The 24828-nt window shown below is 45.9% G+C and overlaps 1 protein-coding gene across 1 annotated transcript in view; it reads left to right on the top strand.

Moving 5' to 3' along the window:
- Positions 1-24828, top strand: part of VAT1L (vesicle amine transport 1 like) — a 135780-nt gene that overhangs the window by 55205 nt on the left and 55747 nt on the right. The window contains exons 4-7 of the mRNA XM_047712388.1: positions 2144-2286; positions 11762-11865; positions 14251-14306; positions 17857-18051. Of these exons, the coding sequence (XP_047568344.1) occupies positions 2144-2286; positions 11762-11865; positions 14251-14306; positions 17857-18051 (498 nt within the window). The remainder of the gene's footprint in view (positions 1-2143; positions 2287-11761; positions 11866-14250; positions 14307-17856; positions 18052-24828) is intronic.

Genomic DNA, 24828 nt, shown 5'->3' with positions numbered 1-24828 from the left:
AACAGCCCCAGCAAAGCAATAGGAGTAACTCATATGGAGAGAGCTAAGAGTTATGTTTTAGATGAGTTGACTGTGACGTGTTGTTTGTGGACAGCTAGGTGGAGACCGGCACCAAGTGGTCATTCAATACACAAATCTAAGACTTGGTGGGGGACTTGGGGCCAGAGAATAGACAGTGAGGCATGTCAGTCATTTCTGGCCCTCCTGCATCCGTCAATAGCATAGTGTGACCAGTACATAATAGGAATTTGAAAAAGTAGTTGAGTAGATAAATGTCATGGTGGCCTACGGACAGTGGGCTGGAAGGACCATACAGATCCTGGAACTATTTCTAATCTCCCATCCCAGCACAGATGAGGTTAGCTCAAGCCCTGCTGAATTTTAGAGGACTGCAAAATGGAATGCTGATATTTCCACTCACCAAGAAGGATAGTCCCCTCTTTGTTCTCTAAAATCAAGTGATTAAAAAAAAAATTAACCAAATGTCAAAGGTATTCTTAGAGAATGATAGCCTGATTGGAGTCTTAAGTTCATGCCCATGTTCTGAAATGCTGACCCCCCCAAGTCAGTAAAATGTCTATTTTAGGCAGCAGCTTCAAAGGAAGTCTGCTTCGCTTAAAATGTCAAAATAAGTAGAAAGCATGGCATTACAGAAAATGGCAAGAACCAGAAGTTAGGAGACCTTGCTTCCAATTGCGATCTGCCTCTGAAGAATTGGGTCCACTTAACCTTTCTGAGTCACCTTTCCCTCATCTGTGGGACAATGATGGGGAGGGAGTAATTGGATGATCTTCTAAGTCTGACATTCTAGGATTCAGTCAATGTTGCTGTTCATTGCCAGCGTTAGGAAGAATAACATTTCCAAAAATAGACCTGCCAACCTGATTTAGTCCACCAACATGAAGACACATCATGAAGTGATAGGCAGAAGTTAATATCCCAGGTGCCTTTGGTAGAATAATCCCTGCCTCCTTAAGATGGGAGACAGAAGACTGGAAAGAACTTGGTTTTAGAATGCACCTTCATTAGCAGTAAACTGGATTTTTGCTGGAAGGTTTCTGGACTCACATGATCACCGTATTTTGTCCAATGACTTACAATTCTGACCATACTGAAAAAGGATGTGGAAAAATCACTCACTCCTAACGATGTCTGTGATTTCTCTTAGACCATTCAACATTTAAACCTTATGCATTTGCCTTTTCTTTGTATGCCTGAATATCTCAGCCATGAAAGGGACCAGAGGATTAAGATTTATTGAGTAACTTATATTAAGTGTCGTGTTTTGGGCCAGCGTTTGGCCTGTGTTATGCATGGTCTTGTTTAATGTGCCCCGGATTGGATGCTGTCACCGTAGCTTCTCTGCATGCAACACTGCCACAGGTTGCATGCTTCCAGCTTCTGTCTAGCTGTGGGAGCGTGCTTGGTTCATGAGAACAAGCCAGACGTACCTGGGAGTTACTGCTGCAGGAGCAACTCCTGACTGATGGCAGATGGAAATTTCGTGAATAAATAGTCCAGCCTGCTCACCTTGTGTTTGGGGAAAACTCCGAGGTATATTCTATACCTGCTCAGCGAGTGCCTCAGAGGGACTGAGTTCCATTTACCCAGGGTGGGTGCAGACTCAATAGCACACCCTTTACTGGCTGCCTTCTGTTTCTGTCTCGATACCCCGGTATTTCCTGTGGTCATACTCCAGATCAAGTACTGACTCTCAAATCCCTACTGCAGGGTCTGCTTCTGGGGGATCCCTGCTAAGACATCTCCCTATGGAGATCCTATGGAGTATGTACCACTATTGTTAATTAGATAAGGAACCCGAGATTCAGTGTGGTAAAATAATGGTTGTTAAGTCTTGGTATTGGGGTTTTGCTGTAGTTATCAACCAAGGGAGACATTGTCCCCCAGGGGACTTTCTGAAATGTCTGGAGACAAACTGAGGGGCGCTACTTGCACCTAGCATGTCGGAGGTTAGAGTTGCTGCTAAACGTCTCACAATGCCCACTTGAGCCCCCACGACAAACACTGATCCAGCCTACAAAATGTCAGTGGTCCAGGTTGGGAAACCCTGCTCTAATCCAGCAAGACGGGCTCTTGGATGGTAACTCTCCTGTGTGACTTGTCTATTGCATTTCACTTCCAGGGCCAAGCTGTGGCTCAGCTGTGTTCCACTATCCCCAATGTGACTGTCTTTGGAACAGCTTCTACTTTCAAGCATGAAGCAATCAAAGACTCCATGACCCACCTCTTCGACAGGAATGCAGACTATGTGCAGGAAGTGAAAAGGTAAGGTGTGCACCCTAGACAGTACCGGGTGGGCCCTTGCTTCTCTCACTTTCTCAAAGAACAGGAGCACTCGTTCAGAGGAGGGCAGATGATGATAATAGTAACAACAATCAGAGTAAACATATATCGGGGGCTGACTGTTACTAGCTCTGTGCTGAATGCTTCATGGGTATGAGCTCATTTAATCCTCAGCAACCCTGTTATGACCACCGCCCCCCCACCCCCGCCATCTAGGAGAGGCTAAAACTGATGAACAGTGCAGGTGAGTAAGCTGCCAAACTAAATTATGATAGTGGCTATGACATGACCTTAACACAGAGAGGTTTATTTCTCATTCATTCACATACAAGACAAAGGAAATGTGGCCTCGGACCTGGGTGTGACTGAGAGCCGCAGAAGGAGCAAAGCGGTGACACGATCAGATTTGAGTTTTGAAGAGTCACTGGTGGTGTGCAGAGAAGGACTGGGAGGTGGGAGGTCACAGGCAGGGAGATCAGGTAGACCCACGGTGGGGAACGTGGGTTTCTAACCTGACCCATGCTCCATCTGTGGTCTGGAAGCTGTTAACTACGGCCCCGTGCACGACAACACGGGGAATCAGGTGGAAAACCCAGCTGCCTTGAGATGATTTGTGTGTCACATCCCCTATCGCTGCTCAGAATAGGGGGAGGCTGACGCTCGGGCTTGGCTTCCTCCAGCTCCTAAGGGGATTCAGACACATCTCAGAGCTGTGGTTTTGGTCTCTTCATGTCCTGGCACTAAATTGTATGATACAAAGAAATTCATTTGTCCATCTCGCATCATAATAGAGAAACAATTTTCTCCAAATGGAAGGACTTAGAGGATGGGAAATATGGTTGTCCAAGGGGATAGAATTAGACCAGAGTAGGTGAAATTTGGGGTTTTTTTTTTTTAGAAAGTCTTCTGATGGTCTGGATTTTCAGATTTGTTTTTAAATTTTAAAGGTAGAGATTTGCACAGAGTTTAAGTTTGTCCCGGTATTTCCAGTGAGAAAAGACCTTCCAAACTAGACATCAGAAGTTAAGCATCTGTTTCTCAGATATCTAGACATTGCAGGCCTATTTTAAAGACTTCCCGGATAGATCTCTGCCAACTTTCCTAACCCTCAGGTAGCTCTTCCTTCTTGTATCTTGCATCTCTCAAGCTGTGGTCTTGAAAATGAACTGCCATTGTCCCCCCAGCAGGTTTTGCCCTTAATCCCTTAAATGATAATTTTAATTTTTCCTCATTCATACCCTGACCCACTTCGTACCGGGTGCCTGCCATGGGCCAGGTTCTGTGCTAGGGCAGAAGATCTGGCAAAAACAAATAAACAAAAACAAACAAAAAACACCTTAAGAGTCACTGTCTTCATGGAGCTTTGAGTCTAGTTGGGGAAGAGGAACAAAAGCAGCATTTTAAAAATTGACTGATTTGTACTTTGGGTATATGCTTTAGTGGAGAAATGCAAGGTGCTGGTGAACATATGCAGACAGGGAGATCAGACATAGAGTCTGTCAAGAAAGGAGATTCGGGCTGAGCATTAAAGGGTGAGAAACTGGCCAAAGGAACAGCATTTCTGAATAGGTGGAACAGCATGTGCTAAGGCCTGGGGGTCAGGAACGACTTGGTAAATTCAAGAATCTGAAAGGAGACCAGGGCAGCTGGAGGGAGTAGGGTGTGGGAGGCAATGGGCAATGAGCATCAGGAGGTGACTACTCTTCTAAAAATGTGACAGTGAGGTGTGCCTGGGTGGCTCAGGTCATGATCCAGGGTCCTGGTGTCAGGCTCTCTGCTCGGTGGGGAGCCTGTTTCTCCCTCTCCCTTTGTTCCTCCCCCTGCTCATGCTCTCTCTCTCTCAAATAAATTAAGGACATCGTAAATGAATGAATGAATGAATGAATGAATGACAGTACATAACCAGAGAGCTCCTGCCTTCCCCATTTTCCCTGAAGAATTTTCCATCCCCTCATCCCTTCACTGTCCTCAACCTCCTACCTTTCTAGCCCCCAAGTCACTGATTCATGCTAATGTCAGACCAGCAGAAAGTGACAGCATCTGAGACCTCCAAATGTGACTTCTCCTGATTGCTTGTGTGTTTAAGCAGAGACCCTAGGATTCCAGTAAAAATGACTAGGAAGTCGCAGATGGGTTCAAGCCCTCCGTCCCACCAACCCTACCCTCAGGAAAGAATCCAGAAGAAGATACAAGCAAGAGGTACTCGGTGCCTGTCGCCGAGCCCAGCATCGCTTCTGCCTCAGGGCCGGTGCTCGACACAGACCAACAGGGAGAGTTACAGCACTCTCTGTGAGGCTGAGATTTCAGAACTGGCCTCCATTAGCGACAGCTCGGAAACGGTTCAGTGCGTTTTGCTACACCCACACACTTGAGTATTATGGAGCCCCTAAAAAAAGATAATTATGAAGATTCTGTCACAAAATGAAAAAATACCCATGGTAGCACATGGAGTGGAAAAAAAGCAGAATGCCAAATTCCAGCTACACTGTGATCACAGCTTTGTATAAATTCTTGGCGCATGAAGACAAAAAATGAAAAGCAAGTGGGGAAAAAAAAACCCTAACCACTAATATGCAACAAGAGTGCAATGGAGAGTGATTTCTCTTTGGTTTCTGAGCACGGATCTTGTCTGCTACAGTGTTCTGTGCTCTGTGTTGATACAGAGGGGGAGAATAATAACATCAAATTTCCCGAGATGCAGATTTTTTTTGTCATCCAGTCAGTTGGTAAGCTTCTTTTGAACAAGATCTCAGCCTTCAGCCTGGTTGAATGGGCGCAGGGGGCACAGTTGTAATAGAGACCTTACCTTTACGTCCCTTGCCCCTTGTCTGTTTATGCTCGAAACCAAGTGGAAGAATTAGAAGCTTTGACCATGTGCATCTCACTGTAAGGACTTCAAAAGTTAAGAGGAGAGAAAGACAGAGAGAGAGAGAGAGAGAGAAGGCGCACCAAAGTGGGCAGCCCCCAGCAGGGGATCTGAGGATGGGAAACATCTCAGTAGGTTGTGGGAGGCGGGGAGCGAATGCCAGCAAGGGGAGAGGGTGCAAGCCAGGCTCTGCTGGCGTCCACTGCCTCTGCTGACCCGTGTGACTGCACCACTGTGTGTGCCCCTCAGACAATCCTGCAAGGGGAAAGCTCCTCATTTTGCAGGCAAAGAAACTGAGATGGTGGAAATCATGGAGAGTCTAATCACCTAGAGAGAGCAGAGAATGTGATCAAGAATGGATTCCTAGGGGCGCCTGGGTGGCTCAGACGCTTAAGCGTCAGCCTTCCGCTCAGGTCATGATCCCTGGGTCCTGGGATCCAGGGTCCCAGGGTCCTGGAATTGAGCCTCGCATTGGGCTCCGTGTTCAGTGGGGAGCCTGCTTCTCCTCTCCTGCTCCCCTGCTTGTGCACTGTCTGTCAAATAAATAAACAAAATCTTAAAAAAAAAGAACGGATTCCTAGAGGTGGTATGGCTAAGTATTTGTACACATTTACTAGGAAGCCTACTATGGACCAGGCACTGTGCTCAGTACCCTGTGAAAAGCCTCTTGTGCACTGGGTACTGTGCTCAGCCCTCTGGGGGAAGACTACTATATGCCAAGAACTGCACTCAGCCTTCTGTGCCCCGGACACTGTGCTGGGCACTAATCCCTCCATCATGAGCTCGGAGGTGATGGCTAAAGCTATGGCACAGATGAGTTCTCAAAGAAAAAGGAATTCAGAAAGAGAAGCACTGAGCGGAGAACCAAGGATCCGCCTGGAGGTGAAAGTTATAATAAAGGGGATAATTTCTTGGCAAAGTCAAGGGCTTCTCTCCCAGTCATGGCCCTGTTGGACCTACCACTGCTCAGGAAGAAATACGCCACTGATCTGTGTGGGTGGGAAGCAAAGAGACGGCATTCGCAGTTAAGGCGCAAGGGGTTGTGGACGGAGGAAGGACAGGCATGAAGACCTCGATCGGCAATTCCAAAGTATTTTGCTGACGCATTTGGCCCAGAGAATCCTTGAGCTGGGGCTCTTTGCGTTTGCTTTTTGAATCTGCAGAGATTTATGGGAGCAAAACCCTAAAGCCCTCACCCTGTCTGCTTTTTGTGCAATTATGATTACACACATGCAGGCGAGGCAGACACCGCCAGAGACGGGGGGGTTGCTAAGAAATGAGGATGGCCCCTGAGCTTCCAAGGGCTTAGCTAGCTCTGCTTGTGATGTCCATGACTGTTGCATTAAAAGGAGCTGCTGAGGTGCTTCTCTGTGAGCGCGAGTAAGGGAAGCGCTGCTCCAAGGCTACTTGCGGGACAGACTCAACTGGGTCCAATTCTGTCTGACCCACTGGCTGGACTTCTGATGACTGAATCGGGGATGGAGTATCTTTTCAATTTTCCAACTCACCTGAAGGAACTTACCTAGCCTTACAAGGAGCAATAACTGCTTAAAGATTTGACAGAAACAACCAAAGCATCCTCAGCCTCAGGGCCTGGGGAAGGACATCTCCCTCTCCTCGGTATCCATCTTGCTCTCACCCTCCACCTCCACCCCACCATTGACCTTCCAAAGGACACAGGGACAGCACAGGGGCAGGGATTTGTGGCTTATGTGACCCCTGTGTATGTGCAAAACCAGAGTTACCTGATTCAGCTATCACGACGCCAAGAGAGGTGTGGGGAGAGAGGAACACAGGAGATCTGTAGCATCTCCCTCCAGCAAGAAGCCCAGGGCTCAGCTCCCAGCTTTGGTCAGCCCCTGCTGGGAGCCTGTGTGCCTCATGGTGGCAGTGGTGGTCACCAGGGCTGGCTACCACCCACCTATGAACCCCTGCCCTGCTGCTGGGGCCCTCACTTGGTTTCTAGATGTGATGGAGCAAGTCTCCTCATTCCCTGTGGTGGGGCCCTAGGGTACGCTGCCTGACCCCATGGAGCCTAAGCTTCCTTCACCATTAAGTGGGGATAATGATGGTCCCTGAGTTATGGGGTTGGGACATCCTCAATGAGACACAACTTAGGAAGTGCTCAGCACTGTGCCTGACACATGGTAAGTGCTCTTGACAGTAGGACATGCTCTCCTAGGACGGTCAAGGGGATCAAGCGTCTGCTCTAATGGTTTCTGGGTTGGTGGTTCCACCCACACTGACATTTACTTGGGTTCATGGTTGGGTTGTTGAGGTTTTGCCATCTTTCCTTTATACTCTTTTCCCTGACTAAAAGAACTCTTTTTAACTTGGCCCACCCTGAAAAAAATAATAAAAAAACTACCATGGACCCGGAAGTTACCATGAGCCAGGCCCTATGTTCCATGTGCTTCAGTCCATCCAAGCTTCACAGAGAAGCCTGGGGCAGGGGTTAGCACTGTCATTCCCTTCTACAGATGGGGACACCAAGACACTAAGAGGCTAAGTAACTCACCTGAGGTCACACAGCATGTAGGTGGCAACAGGATGCTTAATACTGAGATGAAATTCATATTCCTAAGCCCAGAGCTATGCTGCCCTTACGCCAACCCCATGCCTGCCCACTACTCCATGTTACTTGTCCATTGTGGCAGACATACTTAGGTCCTTCTGGAAGGAGACAGTGTGCACACAGAGTCTCTCATTATCATGGTTGATGCCCCAAAGCCTCTTCCTTGGGCCTATTTGGTGCTGCTTGTCCTGGGTCAACCTGTCACAACGTTTTCTGCACAATGCCCTTCCTTCAACACCCAGTCAATTCTTGTTCATCTCCCAACAGAAAGATCTTCTTCCGTTGTCCCAAGTGGCTCCACTGGAGCTGTGGTGACTGCCTGGGCTGTCCATTTAGCCTGTCTTCCCTAGTATCCATGAGCTCCCTCATGGCAGGGAGGAACCTGAGCCCGCATCTGTGTCCCCACCCAGCTCCGCACACACACTGTCCAGCATGAAGTAAGCACTAGTGAGTGGTTGTCCAGTGGCGGAAAACTTAGGACAGATGTGTAGGACCCTGACCTTGGGCCTTTCCTATAATCTAGAACTGAAAAAAGCAGCTTGAAAATAGAAGCCTCCTGGCCTGTCTGTTTGGAGTAACGTGGTCTAACTCTAGATATACCTATACTTATTTTTAAAGACAACATTTAAACCAGAATTCTTCAAAGAATAAATTAAATTGACTGCTTCCCAGAGCTGCTTGCTAAAACAATGCTTCCATAGTTAGATTGATTGGAACATTTATTAAATCTTATATTCAGAAAGGTGGCAAGGCCATTGCTCGGGAGTGAAACTGGACTGAGGTTTGAACGCAGGGTGTACCAGTAACATAAGCTTGGGCAAGGTGCTGCGTCTGAGAAACTCCATTTCCTCCTCAAACAAGTGGAGTTAAAATGCCTGTCTCAGACTTGTCATGAAGATTAATTCTGAAATGCCCGGCATACAGCAGAGCTCAGAAAATGTGAGTTTCCTTTGAAGGAGGCACACATATAAAAATGTGGAAATACCACTCAAAATGTTCTCTTCGTTGTCCTGCATTCATTCATTCATCATTTATTTAATCATCTATTCATACAGTCAATCAATATTTGTTGAGAACTAACACTGTGTCCTGCAGGATAAGGAGGACTGAGGATAAAACAGCACAAACATGGTCCCTGTCTCATGGGGCGTACATTTTGGTGGAAGAGACAAATAAACTAGAATAATTACAGCCCATGACAAACTGAAAAGTGTCTTTAGTACAGATGTTAAAGCACAAAGGGAGCTAGAGATAATCTAGGGCTCCCACTCTAGGTGGGATGATTAGTAAGGAACCAGCTCTAAGGAGACTGGGGAAAGCCTGTTCTGGCAGAGATTATAGCATATGCAGAGGCCCTGAGGCAGGGATATTTTAGGAATCGCTACAAGGTCAGAATGCCGTGAGCAGTTAGTGGCAAGTGAGGATGAGGAAGTGGGCAGTAGCTTAATGTGGGCTGCCCTGCATTTCTGCAGAACCAGAGGACAGAGCAAAAGGTCTAGAAGGGGCAGCTAATTAATTGGCAGACTGTGGGAGAAAATGTACACTCACAGAATATAAATGTGAGGAACATCAGGTAGGAAATGAGCACTTGGGGCTGGGCAGGTCCTTTAGGGGTACCCCAAAAGGTGTGCACAGCCCAGCATTTGGGAGGCTGCTCCTGAACACAGGTGGGCATCTTACAGCAAAGGAAAGAGGTCCTGGGAAAATGGCATTCGTGGGGAAGAAGGTGGCCCAGGAGGGCTGGTAGTAGAAGCAGAGCAGGGTCCTACTTCCACAGGAGTGAACACACTTGGTAGGAGTGAGGAAGATAGTAACGTAGCTACCCAGCCCATGATGCAAGGTGTGAAGACCTGACCACCAGGTGTGAGGCACCAATCTAGAGCCCACCAACAGAGTCTGTGTTCCAATTCCCACCTGACTCTGAGGCCTCATCTTTTTACATTTTCTTTACTCCAGCCAAACTGGATGCTTCCTAGTCTTCCTGCTCACTGGCTTCCTCCCACCACAGGACCTTTGCATATGCTATTCCCCCAACCTGGAACATTATTCTGGCCACTCTTTACCTAGATAACTTCACTCTGCATTTTCCCAGGGATGCCTTCTCTAGAAGACCCGATTGGGCAAACTCCAGATTGACATGGTCTCATGGCACTAGATGCCATTCAATTTCAATTTAATTTTTTTTGTGTGTAATTATAGGTGAATATCTACCGAACAGGAATTCTAAAAGGGGAGAAGTCAAATCTGTTTGGGCTCACCACTATACCTCGAGTGCGTAGTACAGTGCCAGGCCCAAATATTGAATGAACCAATTAATTGTTAATAAAAAAAAAAAATAATGCCAGTTTGGCTCCTGAGTAGTTGGCCTAGACAAAAGTGTGGAGCCAGAATCAGCAGCATCAATATCTCCTGAGAACCTGTTAGAAATGCACATCTTTGGGGCCCACCACAAACCAACCTAATCAGAAGCTACAAGAAGAGGGGGAAGGAGGGCAAACTACCTGTTTTAATGAGCTTCCCCCACCAGGGAGATTCTGATGCTTAAGTTTTAGATCCACTGGCCTAATTCCCTGGTTCTGAATTTATAGGTTGGACTTGAACAGATATGCCTTTATAAATAAGCATTCTATTAGGCAAAAGCTAAGCTGATAATTTTTGATGCATCTTTGTAATGACTAGAGTTTGTACTTGACTTGAGGGCTTTCAAACATCATGACTCAGCTTTTGAAAGTCACAACTCAGCTGTCCTGGGGCATGGGGCAGTTGACTTAGTGTCTAAATCCTAGAGATACACATGCAATTTTCTACTTATGAAAACAGGATCTAGCTGTTGACATGAACTATGAACTCAGTTTGGGGATGAGGGTGGAGGTAGAAATACTGAGCTGTGTGCTAAGACAAGATAATCCTGCAAACTCACGAATCTGAAGAGATGCCATTCTTGTCTGAGCAGAGCAAGGCCTAGCCATAACTGGGAGCCCTGGGGGCATGAATAGCTTCCCTACAATCCCCAGAGCCTTCCTGTTTACAGCTCCCTCCCACATTATATCTTCTAACAGTGGAAGCCCAGTAGATGTTTGTTAAATGCATGAATAAGTGAGTGAATCAGTGAATGTACAAATAAATTAATGGAGGAAGGGATCAAAAAATGTTTCGTCTGCTTAATACAGTATAAATATGGATTCTCTCTACTCTGGAACCTTCTACTGCTATAGGAAGACCCTCTCTACTTTTTTATTTTTTCCAAGATTTATTTATTTGAGAGAGAGAGAAAGAGAAAGAGGGTGGGAGGAGGGGCAAAGAGAGAGGGAGAGAGAGGATTTTCAAGCAAACTTCCTGCTGAGCATGGAGCCCGATGTGGGACTTGACCTCAGGACCCTGACATCATGACCTGAACCAAAATCAAGAGTCATCTGCTTAACCAACTGAACCAACCAGGCACCTTGAGAACCTGTCTATTTAACCCTCTTCCTCAATGATTCCATTTTAGATTGAACCTTGAGATTGAATGAATACAAGTTTACGAGTTAAATTAATGTGATTCACTGAGGAGAGAGGGAGAAGGGGAGAAAAGCTAGTCCCTGCTAGACTGGAAACCCCATGAAGACAGAACATGTTGGTTTTGTTCCTCCCTCTCTGTTTCCAGCACCTTGGACAGAGCCTAGCCCATAACCCAAGCTCCATACTTGAGGTGGCTAGGTACAAATTAAAATGTATGAATTCAATGAGCATGATGTCCATGCTCACTTTCCTAACTCAGGCTGGCTCCTGATATAAGCCACCAGCCAGATTTTTAGCTACCTCCAGCTCTGTGAAGTTCTTGAGTGGGACCCAGGAAGGTAAAATTAGGCCTCCTGGCCTCCTGGCCTCCAGGCTTCCTGGCCTATTTACAGCTACTCCCAGAGCTCTTGTTTTTGCTGATTCTAGGAGTAAACAACATGACACAGAAAGGAGGAGCCATCAGAAGTATGGTCCCTAACAGGTGACGTATCTTACTTTGTCTTCACACCATTTAGAATCTCTGCTGAAGGAGTGGACATTGTTTTGGATTGCCTCTGTGGGGATAACACTGGAAAAGGTCTCAGCCTTCTCAAACCACTGGGAACCTATATTTTATATGGTAAGTGCTGAAAAGAAGAGGGGACATGGTCTGCAACAGGGAGCACGGCACGCATGCTTACAAAAGCTCTGATGAATGAAATGTGTTGATGTGATGGGGTAATGAGATTGGGAGGGCTTAATTTTTTTGAAGATTTATCTATTTGGGGGGTTAGGGGAAGAGGGAGAGAATCCTCAGGCAGACTCCCCGCTGAGAGTAGAGCCCATCTCAGGGCTGGATCTCACAAGCCACGAGATCATGATCTGAGCCAAAACGCAGAGTTGGATGCTCACCTGAATGAGCCACCCAGGTGCTCCGGGAGGGCTTCATTTTTAAATGTTTTACATAATACTGCTATTTCCACTAGTTACTTTAATTATAAAAGTAACATGTGTGCTTATTGCCCTACTACCCCCATGAATATTTCTCATTCCAAAAGGGTTTGTAAAGGCAGGCCAAGCCAGTGTATTCATTAGCTTGATGCACAGAAGGCGGCACAGGTGGGAAATACTAATGGCTTCAAAGGAAATTCAAAAAATGAAGGAATGAAGGACCCACAGTAGAATGGGAAGGGTGGCTAGGATATGGGGGTTTTAAGGAAGAGTCTTCCCTTTTGGAGATGGAATTGCAAAGGATGACTCCTTCCTATTCTAAATCACTCCTATATGTCCTGATCACAAAGATGCCTGAATGGTTGGGACACACCTCTGCTTCTGCAGCCCCTGAGATGCTCTTGAGGTTGAGGGGACTTATGAATGATATCTAGGAGATTTTCCTCCGGCAGAATGAGATCCCCAGAACCGCCTCCTTCTCTTCTCCCTCTCCTCTGTTAAATGATTGTAAACTAATTTAAACATTAGTCTCTACAAAGTCTTTAGTCTCTACAAAGTCAAATAAAAGCCTTTCTGAAGCCAGATATCATATTCCAAAGCCAAAAGATACTGGGGTTATCCCATGTTTGAGATTTCTGGCACTTCTGCCCTCCATAGGTCCAATAGAAAATTGAGCCTTAGCTCTTTATTACTCAGGAAAAAATACTCATTTTCCTGCTAGTCATTGAGAAGCCTATAAAGAGATATTTGAGAGGTATAAATATTTAAGCATCTTTTTGTCATGATTATGACAAAAAAGAGGGAATAAGCTTCCCATTGCTGGAGTGTTCTGGTATTTTCAATAGTGGCCACATAGCTGAAAGTCTTTGCAAGTGGATGCATAATTCTTCAATTATTACTATTATTGATAATAGAAGCTATGAGAGTCAATGCACAATATGGGGATATTGGATATAACTAAGGTGTGTGTCAAATATTGATGGACAATTTATTCTTTCTTACTTGTTCACCAGTTCTAATTTTGCCCCAGATCTATGACGTCACTTGGCAGAATACAATTTTACCATCTCACAAGGATCTAACTGATTACATTGATTACTAAGTAACCAAAGCCTGGTACCATGATGCTTGGTGGTAGTCACCCCATAAAAGCAGATCAGTGATTAACTGACTGGTTACTAGTCTACTGAGACCAAATAATGAAGTTTCAATTATACACTGCTTTTTCATTAAATAATGGTTCTCTGAGAAGGACTTATTCCCAGCCTTTGGAGACAAGGGAAGAAAGTTGTTGAAAAAGCACCAATATGGCATCTGATTTACTAAGAGCTTTCATCCCCTCCGCATCCCCAAAAACCACACAAAGGGGTCTTTTCTCTCTGTAAGAGCACCTTAGGAAATCTTCCTAATACCATCTCCCATCTTCCCTCTGAATATTGTTTGTTCCCTTTAGCTAAGTTCAGTTTCTCACACCATTTGTCTCAAGTGGTTTTGTCCTCTCTGCTCAGATTTCTTTGGAGCTAGTATGTTGATCACACCATTTCCTTGGCTTCTGAACCTATATTCACTCTCACCTGCTCTTCTGTACCCCCATTTTCCCACCCATCTAAATTCGAGCTCAGTCCCATCTCTCCCTGCTACTTAAGTGCCCAGACCAGCCCAGAGCCCAAAGCCTTTCACTTGTTAAGGAATCAAATTCAAACCATGAGTTAGGCTCACATAGGACTCCATTTCCCAGTCTTGAAGAATGGAACCAAAAAGACATTTCGAACAACTTTTCATTTTTTAGGATGTGGGCCTAAATCATGTTTTTGATACATGCCCAATTTTCCAAAGTAATCGGATGGTCACCTCAAGAAATACCACTTTCTCTTTGATCCAGTGACAGCTGGCCAAAATCAGGTCAACTTGATGCCACCTACTCCCTCCATTTCCCTCATTTTTCCAAGGCTGAATTAAAGTTGTTTTCAAGCTCTTGACAGTTCTGGACCAAACAACTGTCATTCTTCCATGTGTAGCAAGAGATGTTGCTTTTCACTAGCAATAGCTTGATTTGGGAATCCTTCATTTGCAGGTTCATCCAACATGGTGACTGGAGAGACCAAGAGCTTCTTTAGCTTTGCAAAGTCAGTGAGTATCTATATGTGTCAAATGTACTATGGTTGTATGGTGATTTGCACGTTGTGAGCTCCTCTATGCTTCTTATATTCTTCAATGTCTAAAGACATTGACCTAATAACCTAAACCTTGTTTGTCCTTCATCCGCATCATTCATTTTCAGGAAAGCCTATGTTCCCACCCTGCTCACTACACATAAGTAAGAATGTGTGTTTACTTTGGCTGCTTCATCTAAATGAAGCAGAGAGGTAGGAGCATCTGAGAAACTCAGAAAAGCTTTGTTTTGATTTCAGCAGAGATTGCTTAAGTTTCTGTGTTTTTAATCATTGGTCAAAAATAAACTTGGCATTAATGCATTTTACTGGTTTCTGCCCAGGTCTCTGGGGGGTACTTAAGATTTCTCTGTATCTCCATTCTACTGAATTGGAGACACAAATGGGATCCTGCAATTTTAGCAAGCCCCCAGGGTGATTTTAGACACAGGCAAATCTGAGAACCACTAGCTTAAATAATCATGCTCTGAACGTAGCGGTTACTTTGAGATTGAGAAACCACATCCCTGGGCATTCCAACCTACTTGGATCTGTATTCCCACATTAGAGCAATACTTGCTAGAACTAAGCTAATTAGGGCTTGAACTTCAGTTTTTACCCCTGCCCCCCAACAGGGAACTGCTGCTTCTCAGGAGGGCTTGCTTTCGTCTCGTCTCGTCTCCTCTCCTCTCCTCTAGCTTCCTAAGCAGCCAGTGTGTCACTGATTGATTCACTCACTTCATGAGTGTCTTCTGAGCACCTGCCATGTGTGCAAGACACCAGGGCATTGCAGTGAGTGACATGGGCACATATCAGCCCCTTGTGACTCTCACATTCTAATGAGGGAGACAAACGGAAATAGGTGAAACATATTAATAGGATGATTATTGTAAATGGTCATAAGAACTCGGACAGGGATTCAAAACAGGATGCAGGATTGGGTGGAGGCATTTTGAATAGGGTGCCCAGGGAAAGCCACAGAAATCATTCTAAGTGTGGCACTACGGGGTATTCATGTGCCCCCTAAGTGCCAACATTGGCTGCACAAGGCTTCACCCCCAAACACCAGTGATTCTGGAATGATTTGTACTCCCTGCCCTATGACATTAGAATTAAAGGGCCTGCCTTTGTCTTTGAACTTCAGCGTTCAGGTCAAGGATCGCTGCAATGACAGAATCTGTAAGGGAGCAAGAACAGAGTGTGAGGAAGGATTCTGTCTGGAGCTAGTCCCCTGAAGATAGGCTTTGTGCCACTCGCAGCTGTTTTGTTGCTGTGGCTGTAATTAACGTGATGCTGATAGCCTGCTGTGGGGAACCAAAGTGATCCCAAATTACATGCAATTGTAAGAAGTGTTTTCCCTTTCTCCCTTAAACACATAATCAGAACACACAGTGTTAATGAAATAATTGCAGTGTGCCCAGGTTCAGTGAAGGCACGCATGAAAACACGGCCAGGATGGAGGTTGAGATTCTCCTGCCTAAAGCAGGGGAGCTGATTACAAGAGTGCTGTATAGCTGGAGGGCAAGAATGAAGACTATTTCCTTTTGGAGGCCTGGTCCGATATTAGTCAGTCGGTGAGAAGTAAGATGAAGATAGGGCATGCCGAGGAGTGGAATGATGACTTTGTTCTAGAAGATTCTAGAAAGGAATTTTCTTTTATGTATTGGAGAAAGGCCCAAAAAATAAGGCCATACTTGGAACTATACAAGAATTTCTCACTCGGATATCCTAATTATGTTCCACCTTAAAACTCTTATGGAGCTTGTACTCACTCTGTCCAATACACCATTTGCTTTTTGACAATAGCAATGATTAACAGTGGCTAACATCTAGAGAGCAATCGGACACCAAATTCAGAGCTCCTACTCACTAAATCAAAGATAACAAATATTTTATATTTATAGAAAACCTACTCCAGGTCAGACACCGTTTTAAGAACTTTCTATATATTAACACCTTATTCCTCATGATGACCCTGTGAGGTGCAGTAGGGAAACAGCACAGAGTGGTTAGGTGACTTGCCTCAAGTTGCCGAGCTAGTAAGTGGCAGAACTGAGATTCAAAACTAGGCGTCTGGCTCTGGAACTTAACCATAGCTACAGGAATTGCAGATTTTACAAGCGTTCATTTCACAGACATTCCCTGAGACAATGCAGATGCACCATGAAACGAGTCATTAATCATTTCTCTGCTTTGTTTTTGTGGGAAGCCAGCCCAGGCCAAATACATGTCTCTCCTAGAGCTGGCCCCCAGGCTTTCAGGGGATGTACATTAGTAAAGAATTTCGTGCATGAACCTTATTCCTGCTTTTGACTTGTCTTTCTCACACTTATTTTCCTAACAGTATGATTTTCCCATTTCAAAAAGAACATATCAAAATCTTTGGCGAGCTTTTGTGAGCTCCCACAATTCAGGAAAGAGGCGGGATGTAAATAAACACCCCAATAATGTAAACATTGTGAATGTTCCTATGTGCCCACCACATTCCAATCTGCTTTCTGGTTTAAACGATTCACCACTCTCCTAGAGCCTTTAGAAACTGGAAGTTGGCATTCTAAATTCTAACCAGCACCAAAGGAGATGCAGTTAAATCAGAACAAAGCAGCTGGATAACCGTTTCTGGATTATTCACTTACTTTCATGTTGGAAGTGGGGGATGAGAGGCTAGAAGGGAGAGAGCCACACTTGCCACCTGTGCGTATCCTGTCAAGGACGTTAGCGCTATCGGCGTTTTGGGTCTGGATAACTCTTTGTCATGAGGGTCTGTCCTATGTACCGTGGGATGTTTACCAGCATCCCTGGCTTCTACCCACTGAATGCCAGTAGATTCCTCTCCCTTCCAGACACCACAGCAAAAACACTCCCAGACTTTGCCAACTGTCCTTCAGATAAGAACCGCTGGCTTTGTCCCAACACTATGGCTCCATGCTCCACCGTGCTGTGCCTTCTGCCTGTATCACGTTCCCTCACTCTTCCTCTGCTGGATTCCAACCCACCTCTCCAGCTGCACCATCATTCCGCCTAAGAAAGCTGCTCTTGTGGCTGGGTCACCATCCTACCGAGTCCCCACCACACTTGGTAGACTGCCACCCCGCTCTTTCCCTGCTATTCATAAGCTAAACTCTTCCAGAAAGAAGCCTGGGAGGAAGCACTCTAGCACGGTCTGCAGCTGAGAGCTATGAAGCACAGAGAGGAATAGGGAGCACAAGTAGTACCAGGATTCATCTCCAGAGCGGGCAGTCCTAACCCTGGGACTCAGGGTTCCAGTGACATGTGGCCTGATAGCTATTCTCGGGATGTTTGTCTCTCTCTCCCGCCCAGACCTCATGCTCAGCACAGAAGCCTCACTGCACTCCCAATGCTGTCTGGCTGCATGGCTGCTTGAAAAAAATACCCCAACAAGGACCTCCCACCCCTTATCCCACCGGGCCCCCTGGGACCCACCCTGCTGCAGCCCTGTTTTCCACCTGCCAATACTGTGAACGTGGCTGCCGTTGGCTCCCCGTAATGGGCACCTTCTCTCCTTCCAGTGGTGGCAGGTCGAGAAGGTGAACCCCATCAAGCTCTACGAAGAGAACAAAGTCATCGCGGGGTTTTCCCTTTTGAACCTGCTCTTCAAACAGGGCCGCGCGGGCCTCATTCAAGGAGTGGTGGACAAACTCATTGGGCTCTACAACCAGAAGAAGATCAAGCCCGTGGTAGACTCCCTTTGGGCCCTGGAGGAGGTAAGAATGACATTGTCCTCCGGCAAATAATCTCTGCTGAGCCCAGGGAGATTTGGGCAGATACACAGTCTTTTATTCAAAGATTATTCTCCAGGTTTGTTTGCTTTAAATGAGGGTCCTAAGACTCATTGTCCTATAGCATTGGGCTTCAGAGGTAAGAAATTCTCTAAGTTCCCTAGTGATTCTCAAATCATGTGCCTCAACGTACCACTTGTACTATGAGCTGTTCTCAGATAGGCCACCAAGTTTTCACGGGTGTGGATGAACTCCCGGCTTCTCAGAGGGCATGACTATGGCTGCAGCATCGTTTGTATCATCCCCTTGTGGGTGGATGACATCAAGGTGGGGGTAGACAGTGGCTCAGAGCCCAAATGTTTTGTGTGCTAGACTCAGGGGCTGGGACACCCTGTGAGATGAGACGCTGTTAGCTGTCCCAGTGGGCACTGTAATTATGCACGAATTACTGGATCTAGTAATGAATGGAGTGTGTTTGTTAATGGATCTGCCAAAAGTTCTCGGATTGGAAGTGTTCCTTGATCATGAAAAAGATCAAGACTTTGTCACGTAACGTTTCAGGACACTGAAGCATGAACTAGCTGCATTGGAGCAGATGGGTCATGCTAGGAGGAGGGGGGGTCTAGAAGAGCCTCCAGGGTCAAGGAAGTTCCGGACATTTGGGTAGCCAGTCTTGGTAGCTACGTGTGCGGAGAAAATAAAGAGGTAAAGCCCAGGTTTAAAGAGACATTTCACTGAGTAATCTTCCTCGGTCGGGCTGTTGGCTTCAGGGAGCCATGAAACTCCCTGAGAAATACCTTAAAATATGTGGGAATGTGTTCTGTGTTTGTTTGGTTTTTGTATTTTGCATGGGTGAGTGCCTCACAATGCAAGAAATCTTTTGTGCTTTGGGGAGTCACAGACATCCTTGGGAAAGCTAATGAACATAATCTTCTGTGGAACAGATAGCAGGTACTGTCCTGCAATAAAGCTGGTACTGTTTGCCTAATGAACTGTGTTGGCCAAAATCCTATGGCTCCCCTAAACACAGAAATTGCCCTAGAAAAAGCTTTGTGGGGGTCCCCATGTAATCAAGTAGAACTGACCTTGGGTGAGTGGACCAGAGGTACACCTGTATTTGCCGCTCATACTGCAGTATCATGAATGGTTTTTTTAAAAACCAGCCACCAAAACCCTGGTGTCTTCTGCTGAAGGAAATACAGGCTTATTGTAGGAAAGTCCTAAATTAAGAACAGAAGCGTAAGGAGAAAATGAACTGCAAGTGCACATTCCAGAGATAACACTGCCAACATTTTGGCTTGTGTCCTTCCAGTCTTTTTTTCTTTTGCAGATGGTCACTATGATTCAGTTTCTTGTTAAATCAGATAATCATGCATTCCTTCTGCTGTGTAATTTCCAAGATGGTTGGCCTACTGTTATACTTTTCATGGAAATGTTTTTAATTCACCGAGTCAGACATCCCTGTGGTATTCACTGTGGTGTCTCCATGGCATAAAGAAGGGCTGACTGCATGGTTGCTGGTTCTCAGTGATCAGAGAGGAGAGAAAACTGGGGGTAGTCAAGACAAGGGCTAGGAGATGAACGACTGTGGGACAGGGAAGAAGGCTTAAACTCAGTGTTCAAAAGGGAAGCATTTAAGTGAGAGTTGAAATCCAGGAGGGGTCCAGTTCACCCACTGGGTCCTTATTCTCATAAATGAAATCATTGCTTGGTCACAATAGATACTGGATGATTACTATGTGCCCAGCACTGTGCAGATGCTCGAGACACAGTGGACGACAGCCAAGATACATGGGTTTCACAGAGCTTACATTTGGAGGGATGGGGGAGGTGCAGAAGATTCTGGGCAGTGAACAGAAATCAGCAGGGTATTTGCCAATTGTCCTAAGTTTCTGAAAGGAATTAAATTAGGGTGTATGTTGGCAAGTAAGTGGAGTGGAGAGACAGTTTCTACAGACCAGTGGTTTTCAACTTCTTTCTCCTTATTACCTGTCCCTGTGGGAGAGTTTTTAGACTTCTCTTCCAGATGAATCCCCTCTATGATATTTTAATACCATGGGTATACTATCTCTCTCGTTAACAATTCAGCTACCTACCTTTCCTCTAGCAGGCTATCCTTCTGGTTATGTCCTGCATGTGTATCTGTGCTTTATAGATTAAAAGAGTAAGATTTTTTTTCATCCTCCAAGAACCAGTTTTCACCCCTGTGAGGCTGGTATCACTCCCATCAAAAGTGCCTTCTGTAGAATGACTTCACACAAGAAAGGTTGGTGTCATTGGAGCTGGGATGTGAAAGAGGCTGAAAGCTATAAAGAAAGTGCCTGCAAGGCAGAGAGACCCTCAAAAGTAAAGGACAAGGATTAGAGGGATCGGTTATGTGGCCCCTTTCCACAGGTTGGTATGAGCAAATGTGGGAATGCTCTTTATCCAAAGGATACATAGTGATTCGAAGGGGTACCTGCACCCCAGTGTTTATAGAAGCAATGTCCACAGTAGCTAAACTACAGAAAAAGCCTGGATGAATGGACAAAGAAGATGTGGTGTATATCTGTGTATCTATCTATCTATCTATACATACACACACACACACACACATGCACAGGAACATTACTCAGTCACCAGAAAGAATGAAATCTTGCTATGTGCAATGACGTGCATGGAAATAGATGGTATTATGCTAAGTGAAATAAGTCAAAGGCAAATATCATATGATTTCACTCATATGTGAAATTTAAGAAACAAAACACATGAGCCTAGGGGAAAGGAAGGAAAAACAAAGTACGAGGGAAACAGAAAGAAGGGCAAACCATAGGAGACTCTTCACTATAGGGAACAAACTGGGCGTTGCTGTGGGGAGAGAGATGGGGGGACGGGGTAACGGGGTGATGGGCATGAAGGAGGGCACTTGAAGTAATGAACACTGGGTATTGTATGAAACTGATAAATCATAGAATTCTACCACGGAAACTAATAATATAGTATGCTAATTAAATTGAATTTAAATTTAAAAAAATGGTTAAGGAAAAGAAAAAAAAAGGAGTGTCTGACTTGGTGAGCAGGGACCAGATAGAAATCCGGATTGTAGCCTAAGCCCCATGGGAGGCTGCTGACGGGTCATGGTCAGGAGGTGCCACATTGGGACCTTAAGGGTATGATCCACCAGGGAAGAAGCAAAAAACGGTGAGGCTGGAGGCTAGGCTGCAGCTGTAGAAGTCTGATATTCAAGGAAGCTCTTGACCGACTTAGGAATGGGAGGGGGGCGCTAAGCTGAGCTCAGCTCTCATTAGGGAGGGTCTGCTCACTTAAGGCAGTGGGGGACAGAGGAGCCCCGTGCATGTGGGAGTTAAGTCAGGACAGGCTCGGCCAAGGAAGCAGAGTGGAGGCTCTCAGGACCCACACTGACCAGAGATGGGAAGCTCAGGCGGCAGCTGCGGTGGACCGAGTAACGGATCCTATCCAGGCAAGTTGGGGACTTCCCAAATTCACCTACTTGCTCTCCTTTCCACTCAGGGCACTGTGGCCTGAGCTGGCCTCCTTCCGGCAGTGAGCTCCTGACTGGCCCCTCCCTTCTACCTCCCATTCTCCACCAGCAACCCAAGTGGACTTATCTCTCTCTAACCCAGACCATGTCCGCCCCACTTAAAATCCCGCCATGACTTCCCACTGCACCTGATACGCAGTCTGAACTCTTTCCTGGACTGTACAGCCTTGTCTGGTCATAACTCCTGCCCCTCTCGTCATCTTCTTGCTGTCCACCTCGCCTCCTCCATCTGAGTTTCAGTGGCCTGCGTGTCCCTGGTCCCGAAACTACCTAAGCTTTTGGGAACAGATGTACTTTGAACACTCCTCCTCCAGATTTCGGAGCTGCTTCCTTCTACCCATTCGTACCTCAGCTTCCACGTGACCTACATAGAGAGGCCCTCCCCAAAGCCCCTCCTGAAAGGGGCTTCCTACACAGCCACCCACCCAGGGGTTTCGTTTTACTCTGTTCAACAATCTCCATTGCATTCATCACTGGTTGAAATGATCTTGTTCATCTGTTGGCTTGTCGAGACTTGTCTCCCTTCCACTAGAAAGTAAACCCCAGAGAAGGAAAGACCCCGACTGTGCTGTTCAAGACCCCAGTGCCTGGCACAGAGTCGATGCTCAACAAACAGGCATTTCATGAGTGAACTGATGAATCCAGCAATACACAGAAACAGGACTACGTGGGTATTGTGTAGGTTCTACAATAACTATGCATTGAATGAATGAATAAATGAGTCAATGAACAAGACATACTACTTTAAGACAACTTGGGCCCAATTGGCATTTTGGCCAAGCCATCCTTTGCTGGGGGGTAGAGGCTGCCCTATGCTTTGAGGATTTTTAGCAGCATCTCTGGTCTCTACCCACTAGATACCAGTAGCGCCCCCCACTGCCAGCCATGACAATAAAAGATACCACTAGACATGGTTGAACGTCTCCTGAGTGGGATGGGAGGAGGGGCAAAACCTCCACTAGTTGAGAAACACTGCTTTAAAAGAAGCCATATTGATTAAGATTGTCACTAGGAAAACAAAGCAATCACACGTTCCTATGGCAAGCTAGTCATCCACAAAGGGGAGACAGACAGCCGTTGCCTGTTTGCCAACAAAAACGTCCACAGCCACTCATGAGGAACACCCACCAACTTTCTGGGGGTTCTTTTCCACAATATTTACAGACATCTGTTTAGAGCTGCAGTTGGGCCAAACTCAAGTTATTTATCAAGCCCACGCGACTCTTCTGGGCTCGAGGAGAATAGAGCATGCTTATTACTGGCGAACCTCAGAGGGATGACTGTAATGTTCTCCCCCTCCCCTCTGGTAAATGATTTCATAAAATTGCTTTTCAGGCCAGCTCTGGAACTTCATCGATGGAATATGAAACCCATAGGGATTAAAAGAAGATTTTCTTGGGCTCTCTGAGCCTGCAGACTAGAAGATTTAATAATTTCAGAAACAATTTAGTGTTTCTTTTTAGCCATCTGTCTTTGACTTTATTGTAAATTTAATACACGAAGCAGAGATATGCGCCAGCTTCAGGTTTGCCTCCAGATATTAAATGTGCAGCTGTACATTAAGTTAGAAAAAAGCTCATCTTTCCAAACAGTCAGAGGTGGGAAAGGAATGAGACATATTTGTCAACCAAGCAGCAGTGACATTACTGAGACCTACTATGTGCTAGTACTATTTTGGGGTTCCCCGACCCTTAAGTTTATGGTTTAGTTTCTGAGACAACACCGAGGTGTTGGTCATCGGGTACTGTTTTCAAGGGCAATTGGATTTGAAAACGAGAGGGAATGATGTTAATTAAGAATGAGTGCTCACGGGCTGCCTGGGTGGCTCAGTGGGTTAAGCCTCTGCCTTCAGCTCAGGTTATGATCTCAGGGTCCTGGGATCGAGTCCCGTGTCGGGCTCTCTGCTGCACAGGGAGCCTGCTTCCTCCTCCCCCCCCCCCCTCTCTGCCTGCCTCTCTGCCTACTTGCAATCTCTGTCAAATAAATAAAATCTTTAAAAAAAAAAAAAAAAGAATGAGTGCTCATAAGAGGCTCCAAGAACGAGGTGGGACTTGGTTGAGATCGGAAGGATACAAATTCTCTGGATGACATTGGGATTATGAAGCAGGGCATTCCAAGCCGGGGGACAGTGAGAAAATCTCAGAAGCAGGAGTATGGGGTACGTGGGGTTGAGAGGTCTGAGCAAAACACGGAGCAGAGGTGGCTGGCGAAGGAGGAGAGGAAGTATGTTTGGTCCGGTCAATGGAGTCACATTGACAGCCTTCACCGCCAAGCAGAGAAGTAGGAGTTGACGTTCTAGGGGAGGTGATTGCTCTCTGAGAGTGCGGCTTAAGGAACATGGCACCATCTGACTCTCAATTTCTGGAAGCCTGTCCTGGTCTTAAGTCTGACGCTAGTGTGATATACCTGTGACTTATATAGCTCTGATTACCAATGCCTTTGCCCACCTGCCATTTCATAGCACGGGGAGGACTCTGTGACGAGCTGACCCGAGTACCCCCTCAAATTCATATGTGGAAGCCCTGGCCCTCAGGACTTCAAATGGAATTGTATTTAAAGACAGGGCCTTTAGAGAATTAATTTAGTTAAAATGAGGCCATGGGGTGGGCCCCCATCCAGTCTGACTGTTGTCCTTCTAAGAGGAGGAGATTAGGACAGACAGACAGACACCAAGGATGGACACACAGAGAGACCGTGTCAGGACACGGTGAGAAGACAGCCATCTGCAGGGGCAGGAGAGAGGCCCCAGAATATAACCAACCCTTGCTGGCACCCTCACCTGGGACTTCCAGCCTCCAGAATGGTGAGAAAATACATTTCTGTTGTTTAGGACTCCAATCTATGGCATTTTGTTATGGCGGTCCCAGCAAACTCATATAGGGTTGCCCAGAGATCTTTGGCAATTTTAAAATCTTTTTTTTTTTTAATTAAAGGCATTGTCTGTAGCATTTTACAAGATTATTTACGTAATTGTCTAGGTTTGCACTCTCTGATATGGTACCACTAGCCACAGGTGGCTATTTAAATGTAAATTAATTAAGTCAAATTAGAGAGTCAGTTCCTTAGGGCTCCTAGGCACATTTTAAGTAGTCAATAGTCACATGGGGCTGGCAGTTACTGTATTAGACCATGCAGAGATAGAAAAACGTGCCGGTTGTTGCTGAAATCCTGCTGGAGCTGATCTAGGAAATGATGTCATCCTTCTGTTGAAAAGTAGGAAA

The sequence above is a fragment of the Lutra lutra genome, chromosome 17, assembly GCF_902655055.1.
Source record: "Lutra lutra chromosome 17, mLutLut1.2, whole genome shotgun sequence".
NCBI classification, from domain to species: Eukaryota; Metazoa; Chordata; class Mammalia; order Carnivora; family Mustelidae; genus Lutra; species Lutra lutra.
This window is presented reverse-complemented; position numbering and strand designations above follow the sequence as displayed.